This window comes from Seriola aureovittata, chromosome 5 (assembly GCF_021018895.1).
Source record: "Seriola aureovittata isolate HTS-2021-v1 ecotype China chromosome 5, ASM2101889v1, whole genome shotgun sequence".
Lineage (NCBI taxonomy): Eukaryota > Metazoa > Chordata > Actinopteri > Carangiformes > Carangidae > Seriola > Seriola aureovittata.
Genome location: NC_079368.1, coordinates 30,455,788 through 30,467,140, shown reverse-complemented (window position 1 = coordinate 30,467,140; position 11,353 = coordinate 30,455,788). Strand labels below are relative to the sequence as shown.

Here is an 11,353-nt window from a genome sequence, read left to right as displayed (position 1 = left end):
AGGTACAACTGATGAAAGCCACAAGACACTGCTGAAAACAGTAAGTGGACCTTGAGTGAAGGATCTCCTGCCTCTGTTCCAGGATGAAGAATCAATGACAAAAACATTGAGTCTGAGTTTTATATTTTCTCGTTACAGATCATGTCATTAAAACTGACTTTGATGCCTCAGTATGTTGTTGCGTTCTATTTACATATATATTTACAGTGTAGTGTATGAAGTCAGTTTTAGTGTCGTCATGACGACAGTGATGAACAGCTGTCAGGAGTAAAAACAAAGGATTGCAATGTCAAAATAAACTTTATTTCTCTTCTTCATTTTTCCTGTTACAGTGATTTAATCTGATTATTATTGAATTCATTTGATCTGATCTGATCTTAAACTGCAGCTGTGAAATCTTTAGTTTCACTGGATTTTCCTGCAACATCAAAATATTGTTGCAACACCAGAAACTAACCTAACCCACTGACCTGTGTTGTGTTCAAGTGCTGTAGGAAAGTTGGGATATCTAGCTTTTGAACCTTTTCATGTGGAAATTCAGACTCATTCATCACTTATCAGATTATTGATCATCAGACATTAAAGTTAAAGAGCTTCAGCTCCTTGCACCTTCTCTTCTTGCTTACTGGTCTTCAGGTGTTAAACAGTCGGTCGGTCAGCTGGAGGGTAACTGGTTATTGAGATAAAAGATCAGCCTCAGACCAAATATCCTACATGTGATGTTCCTGCTGAGCTCAGCTCTGATCAGAAAAACAACCAATCAGATCAATTAAAGTAAAACAATCAATCAATCAGATCAATAGAAGTAAGGCTCAAGGCTCCTCTTCAGTCTCTAGGCCATGCCCTCTGTGTGACATCACTCCTTCGGGCCGTTGCTGTGATGACGTCACAGCTTGGCTTGGCGGCGGTCTCTGATGGCATACAGGATGGCGTGAGCTTGGTCGAAGGCGTCGCCAACGGCCGATTGGACTCTGCTCCTCCAGCTCTGCAGCTGAGGACGATCCAGCAGGATGTCCCTGCCACTGCCCACCGGCTGCAGACACACCCACAGGTTAGCAAGAGTAAGTCATGGAGCAGGGCTTAGTCTACAGTCAGCTGATCACCATCTAAACCAATCATAACCTCTGACCTGCATGAGCTCGCAGACAGCGAGCAGGTCGGCCACAGTGATGTCATCGCCGCAGAGGAAAGGCTGTCTGCGCAGGAACATGGACTCCAGTTTCCCCAGAGTGTCGTCGAGCTGAGAGAGTGCACGAACCAAACGCACCTCCTCCACCGGAGTACCAGACTGAGCCGGGAGGAGCACCTGAGACGGGCCATGACAGACACGGTGTGTGTTTGTGATCAGGGCCGTCGGATCACTTCAACACTAGTCAATCAGACTATTGATAATGTGTGTGTGTACCTCCAGTATAAAGACTTTAGCAGCGTGTGGTCGTGTGTTACTGTGATGCCAGGCTGTGTATTCGTCCACTCGGGCTCGTCTCTCCGGTTGCCGTGGATACCAGTGCTCTGGGACGTAGTACTTGGTGGCCAGGTACTTCAAAATGGCATCGCTGACACACACACACACACACACACACACACACACACACACACACACACACTTACTTTTATTTTTGTGAGGACATTCATTGACATGATGCCCCCCCCAACCCAGACCTGGCTTTGATGTCAAACTCTGCTCTGTGTGCGTGCCTGTACCTCTCAGTGAGGACGAAGCCGTCGTCCACCATGACAGGAACCTTCTGCATGGGGTTCAGCCTGGTGAAGTCTGGAGTCCTGTTCTCTCCTGTACAGTAGAAGAAGACCAAACTCCATTCAGAAATCCCGTGATTTAAGGCTCGCGCCGCAGTGTTCACCTCAGACCCACTACAGTGTTCAGAGGTGGTGACTGCTCCTGAACCACTACCTGTTCATTGACCTCAGCTCCAGCTCTGACCTCTATAACTTTCCCCGCTGAAAGCCCGCAGTGTGTTATGCTGCCTGGATAAATCTACAATGCAAAAATTACATTTCTATTCTCGTTTAAAACGTTATTAACATGCCGAATACACTAGAAGCCGCTGTTAACTTGTGTTATATCTTCAGCTATGTTCTATCAGTCTTACTGATCCACATTTCACACGTTCGCGTTGAATTGTCATTTATTTAAATAGAGTTTTGTTGAACCGCGACGAGCGCTACGATCCGGGTCAAAGTTCACGGGGCGGAGGTCACGAGTAAGAAAGTACGGAGCGGAAAAAGTGAGACTTCAAAGAGCTGACCGCCTGCTAACTGAGCACAGTGCTGGCCGGTCAGTCATTGGGTCAGTTAACTAGTTACCCGCTCGGTTAGTAGCTGGTTAGCTGCTCACCTTTCCTCAGAGCCACGGTGTGGACTCTATGCGGGATTTTGGCGCAGTTCAGTAGGATGTGCACCGCCCGGCAGGGCTGGGACAGGAGGTCCAGATACACCTCCACCAGCCGGCCCGTTGCCATGGAGACTGAGCTGGTCTTTAGCGGTTAAAACGGTAAATAATTGGAGGATATCACCAACAGCTGTTGTTCCTCTGACAGTCTGTGCGCCCCCCGCAGGTCGCTCCGCGCACTGCAGCTGTTCCTGGTCCAGATAAATAGAACCAGGGCAATTAGTTCAATATAAAAACAAATACAATAATACAATACATAATGCAGTACATACAATATTACTGGAGTGAACTATAATCAAACAGAAATACATGAATAAACTAATACAAATAAAACAATATTCGTGTGCGTTCTTATAGCTGTGCTTTCTCTGGGATCGGTCTAAATCTACTAATGTCTTAAATCTATTATTATATGAAGTCATCCTCCTGTTTCTTATTGATTAATTGAATTATTTTATTTTCCTGTAAAGCACTTTGTGACTGTGTTTTGAAAGGTGCTATATAAATAAAGTTTATTATTATTACTGTATACATATATAAAATGTGATATAATGTAGTAGACAGGCTACATGTAAATACTGTGTATGCAAAATATTAGTCATAAATAATACATGCATTTTAGTTTCATAAAAAAATGGAGATAAATAAATGACCATAAAAGTCAGATACAAACAGATAATCATAATAATTAAAACTACATGACTTTTGTCAAAAGCTTCAATAAACAAATCTATTTAAAAAAATCTATCTCTCCATAAATATAAATCTTAAAAATCAGTACACACACATGCACAGAAAAAAACATAAGTTTCCTCACAGCTGCAAAATTGTAAATAAACTGACAGTGGATTTTGGAAAATAAAAACTGATGAAAAATTTTTTTTTTTTAATGAAATGTTGCTAGAGAACATATGCAGTCTACTGTAAATATCAGTATATAACATGTACTATTAACAGCATGGAGCTGGGACACTGTTTAATGTGATTATTAAGTAAGAATAATTTATGAGTCAAAGTTCATTTATGAAACGTTTCAGCAGGTCAGAGGTGAAGTGGTGTCTCAGTCTCTGGGGGGACATTTCCTTTTTAAATAAAGCCGGTATGGGATGTTTAACTCCATATCTGGTAAACTGTAAAGCCAGGAGTTCTTCCTTTGTGTACATTATTTTCTCCATCGTCAGACGAAACGACGATGCAGAATAAAAAACATCAATCGACAAAAAATATACTAATATATACAAATATACTGCAAAAGACTACGAGCTATGCGGCCTTGCCGCCACTTGTTGCCAGCAAATCATTTGAATCTAATGTACTTGTATATTTTCATTGCAAAAATGAATGTGTCTTGTGGTTAAAACTGTAAAAACATTGTTGTGAGGGAGGAGTGATGAAAGAGGGGAAGAGAGCTGGACTGCCCATTTCAGGCCAAAAATTCACACTAAACTAAGTGTGTTTATTTTCCTATGTATTTTGACCTTCTTCACTCGCCGTCTGACTTTCTGTCGCGCTTGCGCAGTAGCAACGACGTTGCTCGCCACATTCTTGCTCAGTGGCTAGCTAAAACTAACAGTGTAACCTCCGTCTGCGATCAAGCACCGAATCTGTATCTGTCCAGACCCGGTCCAGACGAGGTTCAGGTTGTTAATACGGTACCGGTTCTGATCCACGGGACCTGCACTGACCGCAGAGGCCACAGTTAGCTCGTCGTTAGCATCAGGGGCTAGGTTAGCTTTAGCTTCGCTGCAGCAGAATCAAAACAAACTGAAGCTAACGGCGGCTAGCAGCCCGCGAGCAGGACAACATGGCGACGGAGGAGAAGAAACCAGAGACAGAAAACATCAAACAGCCTTCAGCGTCCTCGGGCTCCGGCAGCAAGGTGAGTCTGGCGGACAGTCCTTCCCCTGGGACCGTGGCTCTGTGTTGTCTGATTCATGACGCAGTGAAAAGAGGCTGTGGAGCAGCTCCAAAGCATTTTCTGTTTCCATAGGCAGAATAAGAGTTTCGTGAATCTGACACTGAATTATTCTGGTCCAGATGGTTTTGGATTCAGACCTGGGCTGATGTGGTCTGAGCAGAAAACTCTTAATCAATAATCCTTCAGAAATGAGTCCAGTGATGATCTGCTGCTGAGCTCAGTGACTACAGTACACCAGTGTGTCAGTGGAAACTGATGTGTGTGTGTGTGTGTGTGTGTGTGTGTGTGTGTGTGTGTGTGTGTGTGTGTGTGTGTGTGTGTGTGTGTTTTCAGTCTAACCCGGCAAAACCAAACTACACAGTGAAGTTCACACTGGCCGGACACACAAAGGCTGTTTCCTCCGTCAAGTTCAGCCCCAACGGAGAGTGGCTCGCCAGCTCCTGTAAGACACACACACATACACACAGTAACACCCATGCCACAGGCTGACAATGAAACTGTCCACACTGTGATGCTGTAATGATAATGATGCAGTAACCATGGTAACATCTTTGTGCAGCTGCTGACAAGCTGATAAAGATCTGGGGAGCATATGACGGAAAGTTTGAGAAATCCATCGTGGGACACAAACTGGTGAGACACCCCGGTCTGAACACAGTCTGGATTCAGAATGGTTCTGGTTCTGATCCTGGATCTGTGTGTTGTTGTGTGTGTAGGGGATCTCTGACGTCTCCTGGTCTTCAGACTCCAACTTGCTGGTCTCCGCCTCCGACGACAAAACACTCAAGATCTGGGACAACAACTCTGTAAGACACACACACACACACACACACACACACACACCATGAAACCTACAACAACACATCAATCACATATTTCAGTTAGAGATGATCATTTAAATGTATTTATTTCTCTCTGTGTCTCTCTCCCTCTCCAGGGGAAGTGTCTGAAGACTCTGAAGGGTCACAGTAACTACGTGTTCTGCTGTAACTTCAACCCTCAGTCTAATCTGGTGGTGTCAGGATCGGTACGCAGCTCTCTCTCTCTCTCTCTCTCTCCCTCTCTCTCTCTTTCTCTCTCTCTCTCTCAGAGACGTTAAACTCTTCCTGTCTGTCTGCAGTTTGATGAGAGCGTTCGCATCTGGGACGTGAAAACAGGAAAATGTTTGAAGACTCTGCCGGCTCACTCTGACCCCGTCTCTGCTGTAAGTCCCGCCCTCTGACCTTTGACCCCACTGCTGTCGTGATGGACAGTTATTCTGTATTATGTGAATGACTCAGGTGTGGGTGTGAACTCTGAACCTCTGTTCCTGTCCTTAGTTCAGTGACTTAAAGACGACACATCCTTTAATATATAAAGTCAGATATTTTTGACTTACCTCTTCACTGGTTCTGAGAGATTCTTGAGCTCCACCACAGACTGTGGATCATGTTCAGGTCTGGGACTGTGAGGGTGGTAACACCGGCAGTATGTGCTCTGAGGTGTGTTTGGGATCATAAGTCTGAGACCACGGTTATCTACATTACATTTAACTTCAGTTCATTTTCTATCCATTCTTTTCATTCTTGATGAATCGTTTGATCTGTCAGTCCCATGTTGATGCTGATTTAGCAGAAGCTTTTCTTAAAAATGCCAACAGAAGTTGCAATGTTTTCAGATGTTTTTTTTGCAAATGAAACTGCAGGAGAAAGAAGCGATTCTGCTCCTCCAGACTCTTCAATGACGATTGGATCTTCAGGTTCTTCAAATGTAGATAAAACATCAACGTGATCATGTGACTGTAGATATATTATTTAGCAGTGGAGCGTCGTCCCGGAGGCTTCGGCAGCTCTACACCTGTGGTTCCTCCACAGTGTTGTACACACCTGTTTAACCCTTTCATGTAAACCATGGCTGAACGTCTTCACACGTCTTTAACAGTGATGTTTGTTGGTGAACGTGACACATTCATGTCACACGTCTGCAGCTTCACAACATGGTTCAACACCACAAACAAGGAAGTGAGTTTGGTGACATCATCAAGGTTTTGGTCAGGGACTGGTCTGATTGGTTCAACTGGAGGGAAACTGATGATTTTTGTTCAAATTTGAGGAAAAGTTGTGATAGGACAGAAATGAGCACAGAGTTCACGGGGAGTTGTTGAATTTGCGTTAATTATTACGATGGAGACATGGAGACTTTCTGGAGGGACTGATCTGTACAATAATGGAAAACAGTCAAAAACAATCACCACCTCCTTCAGGCCGAGCTGATCACATGGTTTGTATAATGAAGCTGCAGAAACTCTGTGTAGACGCAGGCCCTTACCTCAGAGACGTGTGAAAGCTGCTGGACATAAACTCATCCCAGAGGAGGGTGTGGGTTTGTGACAGCAGTTAAATGAGGGCAGTGAACGTCTCACAACAGACCCAGGCTGTATAGGAGTCCCTGACCTGTGACCCCGTCTTTGTGTTCTCCAGGTGCACTTCAACAGAGACGGCTCGCTCATTGTCTCCAGCAGCTATGACGGCCTCTGGTACATTTCCCCACACACACACACACACACACACACACACACAGCACATGAAACCACCTTGAGACTACCACACTGCTGGTAATAACAGTCTGTCTGTGTGTCTGTAGTCGTATCTGGGACACAGCGTCAGGACAGTGTCTGAAGACTCTGATTGGTGAGTAGAATATTACAGATGAACCCTTTAATGGCAGTAAAATCACAGCAGTGGAAAAGAAACAGGATAACAAGTCATGATGTGACAGTAACCTGAGTCTCTGTCCTCAGATGACGACAATCCTCCGGTGTCTTTTGTCAAGTTTTCTCCCAATGGAAAATACATCCTGGCTGCAACTTTGGACAAGTGAGTGACATCACAGTGAGCAGCTGTGCAGGTCACACTGTGGACATGACATTAAGCTCTTCTTTAAACAGTTTAACATGAGTTTATAGTTCATGTAAGATTGTTTGTTTGTCTGTCTCTAGCTACATGCTAACTCACTAAAACTTAGCTAGGATCATTTTAACTTCACTAACACTTAGTTTGGCTAAAATAACGCTAGCTAACTCTCAGCTAGCCTCATGTTACCTATGCTAACACAGCTAGTGTCATTTTAACCGTACCAACTCTCAGTTAACGTCATGTTAACTCATTAACAGTTAATGTTATCTTATTCTTACGAAAACTTAGCTGATGTTAACGTTACAAACATCAATTCACTTCACCAAATCTTCAAGTTAACTTTACTAATACTTAAATGAAGCCAGCTAAGTTTTGTAAGACTTAGCTAGCTCTATGCTAACCTTGCTAACAGTCTTAATGTTCGTTGATCCATTAGTAAATCTTTCTGTATAATTTATTCTGCCGTGATATTTGCCAGCGATTGTAAAGCTCTCAGGATACTCAGAGTGCTGCGTTCACTGACACCTGAAAATATATGTTCAGCTTTATTTAGAGGAAAGTGGAGCTCTGAAGGTTACCTGTCCTCCAGGTGTGTCAGTGTATTTCATACAGTTAACTCTGTGTTCTCTGGTTCACAGCACGTTGAAGCTCTGGGACTACAGCAAGGGAAAGGTACTGTCTGTCTGTGTACGTGTTTGTCTGTCTGTATACCTGTCTGTCTGTCTGTCTGTGTATCTGTCTGTGTACCTGTCTGTCTTTGTACATGTCTGACTGTGTACCTGTCTGTCTGTATACCTGTCTGTCTGTGTACGTGTCTGACTGTGTACCTGTCTGTCTGTGTATTTGTCTGTCTGTCTGTCTTCAGCAGTCTAACCTCTTGTCTCCTCCTCAGTGTTTGAAGACGTACACCGGTCATAAGAATGAGAAGTACTGCATCTTTGCCAACTTCTCTGTGACAGGAGGGAAGGTAAGAGCCTGACAGGAAGAACGTAGGGCAGAGAGGCCCACAGCCCTCTGCTGAGTACTGAACATTACACAATAACAACTGACACAACAGTAACAACTGACAATCAGGCGACATCACAATGAAACTGCAAGAATGGGGGACATTGTACACTTGGCTGGTTTAACCTTTGACCTCTGTGTGTGTGTGGGTGTGTCAGTGGATCGTGTCTGGCTCTGAGGACAGCATGGTTTACATCTGGAACCTTCAGACCAAAGAGATCGTTCAGAAACTACAAGGACACACAGGTATGAAAGTTTACCTGAGCAGGACTTGGTCCCTAACTTGGTCTCCTAGCCTCCTTTTCCTTGGTCAGGTATCACATGTCTGATGGGTGGGATGGGGGAGGTCTCCGAGGAGGTCTTTGGTTTGAGATGTTGAGCTCAGTGTGAAAACAGGAAGTAGCAGAAGAAGAAGTTTAGTCCGGTTGTTGTCTGGTCTAACCTGGCTGTGTCTCTCTTTAGACGTGGTGATCTCCACCGCCTGTCATCCAACAGAAAACATCATCGCCTCAGCTGCTCTGGAAAACGACAAGACCATCAAACTGTGGAAGAGTGACTGTTAGACTGAAGCAGACCCATTGATCCAGATCCACATCCTGAACTGAACTGGTTTAACTTGGTGTGTGACAGTCACACACACAAACACACATTCTGTGAGTAAGATTCACACAAAGAGCCAGAACCGGGTCAGACCAGGTCCCAGTGTCCCAGCTCAGAGGTCAGAGGTCAGTGAAGTTAAAACTCCAGATGTTTGTATTATGTTTATTTAACCACAGGAAGTCCTCAGGTAGAGGGTGGAGCCTATGTTTAGCTCACCTGGAGGGAGGAAGAGGCTTTTATTTTTGATTTCCTGTTTGAGTCTTTGAGAAGCTTGTGTTTACTGCTGCTGCTGTTTCCTGTTGCTTAAGAAGCAGTACTTCCTCCCTCCCTTTCACATTAAAGGCCTTCTAGTAGTTTAAGGGACAGACTCATTTCTCTTCTCAAAGATTTTTATTGTTTAAAAAAATCATAGTTTTGACTTTCTGTTTTTTAAGATGTTGTTTACTTATGGATTTATTTATCCCATCACAACCAAGAGAAAACTAACGAGGTAATCAATACTTCAGTAGATTGAGTAAACAACAGCCCCAAATAGAGGTCACCCTGATGACATCACTGTTACATCATCAGACCATTGACTCACAGACCAAGGTGGGAAAAAAGTGTAATGGCCCCTTAAAAACATTTGATGTTACCTTCATTAATAACCTTCAATTAAAAAATTAAGTTAATTTAAAAAAAAGTAATTGAGAAAATATATACAATAATATGATGTCAGATTAATGTTGCTAGGAAACCGTTTGATCGACAGCTGGGACACACCTACTAGCCTCTGACTCGTCAGCTGCTGCAGTAACTGTGTGTTTGTGTGTATGTGTTGTGTTCACTGACTTTCCGACCTATAGGTACATTTAACAATAACAAACAGCATCTTCGTCGCCATCACCTCTGTCAACTGACCGATCAACTGATCAAACAAACGATCAATATTGTTTGGAAGGATTTTTTTCAGTTATTTGTACATAAAGATTTTTGACAACAAGCTGTCTGCATGTTTTTAATTGTGAGTGTGAGAGTGAGAGACACAGAGAGAGAGAGAGAGAGAGATATCAAATAAACACTGAATATCCCGATGACTATTATATTGTCATGACCACAGACTAATCATCGCTCTGCGTGGAGCCAGGATGCTGTTAACCCTAATGACTGGCAACTGTTAGCCTGGCTCTGTCCAATCATAAAGTGAGACATAAAAAGTCATGTAAATGAAATTGTATAAAAAGGCATGAAATCGTCATTCTACAATAAGGCATGAAAGATATTTAAAAAGTCATAGTATAGTAAGGCATAAAAAGTCATTAAAAATTCAAAGCATAGTAAGCCATATGAAGTAATAATAAAGTAAGGCATAAAAATAGGTGAATTGGGGGCTCTCCGTCTTCTTGTCGCGCTTTGTGTCCGGGTGAGTTTCGGTGAGTAGTTTTTCTGGTTGGCAGTTTTATTTTGGTGTGTGTGTGTGTGGGGGGGGGGGGGATTATGGAGTTTCCATTGGATGATTTTGTGACCGGTCCATCTTTGGCGAAAATTGATAAATGCAGAAAAGCAGACCTGTTGATTGTAGCAAATTGTTATAATGTGCATGTGCCTTATGGTGCTAGGAAAGAGGAGCTTAAGCGGTTGCTGTGTGCAGAGTTGGTGGAGCAGGGCGTCTTACCCAAACCAGCTTTTGATGCGGCTGATGCTGCTGCGGGCGACGCGGCCAGTGACGCACCGGTGGCTGAGGTGAGAGTGGCTGAGGCTGCTGGTGTGGAGCTTGGACCGGTCACGGATCCTCTTGTAGGTAACATGACCACAGAGGATCTCTGCCTAGCACTCCAAATAAAGGAAGCGGAGACCCGAAATAAACAGCTGGAGGTACAAGCCATGCATCTGCATGTCCGGGCTCTCGAGCTGGAAAAAGGAACCCCTGTAGCCTCCACCCGGTGCCTCTTTCTGGCCACAGCTCTGTTTCTGCTCCTATTTTTAATATCACTAAGCACATTGCTTTAGTTCCTCCGTTTCGTGAGTCCGAAGTGGATTCGTATTTCAGCACTTTCGAGCGGATAGCTGCTGCCCTGAGTTGGCCCAAAGAGTTCTGGTACCTTCTCCTCCAGTGTAAGTTAGTGGGGAAAGCCCAAGAGGTCTGTGCCAGTCTGTCTATTGAAGATAGTCTTCACTACAAAATCTTCAAAAAGACTGTGTTGCAGGCTTATGAGCTGGTCCCCAAAGCATACCTTCAAAAATTTAGAAACAGTGAAAAAACTGCCAACCAGACTTACGTTGAGTTTGTGCGTGACAAGAGCGTTTTGTTTGATAGATGGTGCCAAGCCTGTAATTTTAAAACCATGGCGGAGATGAGAGAGCTCATTCTTCTCGAGGAGCTTAAAAAGTGTTTGCCGGAACGAATTGTTGTCAATTTGAATGAACAAAAAGAATCATCTGTGACAAAAGCAGCCGTGCTGACGAGTTCATTCTGACGCACAAAAGTGTTTTTTCCATGCCGGCACCTCGCATGTCACATGCGACATCTGAGCGCAGAAACCGATC

At 43.9% G+C, this 11,353-nt stretch overlaps 2 protein-coding genes across 2 annotated transcripts; one reads left to right on the top strand and one right to left on the bottom strand.

The window, feature by feature from the left end:
- Positions 1 to 281: 281 nt before the first annotated feature.
- On the bottom strand, positions 282 to 2,598 carry gstt2 (glutathione S-transferase theta 2). Its single transcript, XM_056375789.1, has 5 exons — positions 2,357 to 2,598; positions 1,705 to 1,792; positions 1,406 to 1,556; positions 1,130 to 1,306; positions 282 to 1,033 (listed from the first exon to the last, which is right to left on the bottom strand). The coding sequence occupies exons 1-5, from the start codon at positions 2,478 to 2,480 to the stop codon at positions 887 to 889; spliced, it is 687 nt and encodes a 228-aa protein (XP_056231764.1). The 5' UTR covers positions 2,481 to 2,598; the 3' UTR covers positions 282 to 886.
- Positions 2,599 to 3,318: 720 nt separating this feature from the next.
- Positions 3,319 to 9,809, top strand: LOC130169233 (WD repeat-containing protein 5-like). The gene is made up of 13 exons (XM_056375787.1): positions 3,319 to 4,289; positions 4,662 to 4,770; positions 4,888 to 4,961; positions 5,045 to 5,134; positions 5,266 to 5,355; positions 5,449 to 5,532; positions 6,788 to 6,843; positions 6,951 to 6,997; positions 7,108 to 7,183; positions 7,861 to 7,894; positions 8,115 to 8,189; positions 8,386 to 8,473; positions 8,690 to 9,809. Exons 1-13 carry the CDS (start codon positions 4,215 to 4,217, stop codon positions 8,788 to 8,790), a joined length of 999 nt encoding a protein of 332 aa, XP_056231762.1. The 5' UTR covers positions 3,319 to 4,214; the 3' UTR covers positions 8,791 to 9,809.
- Positions 9,810 to 11,353: the final 1,544 nt, after the last annotated feature.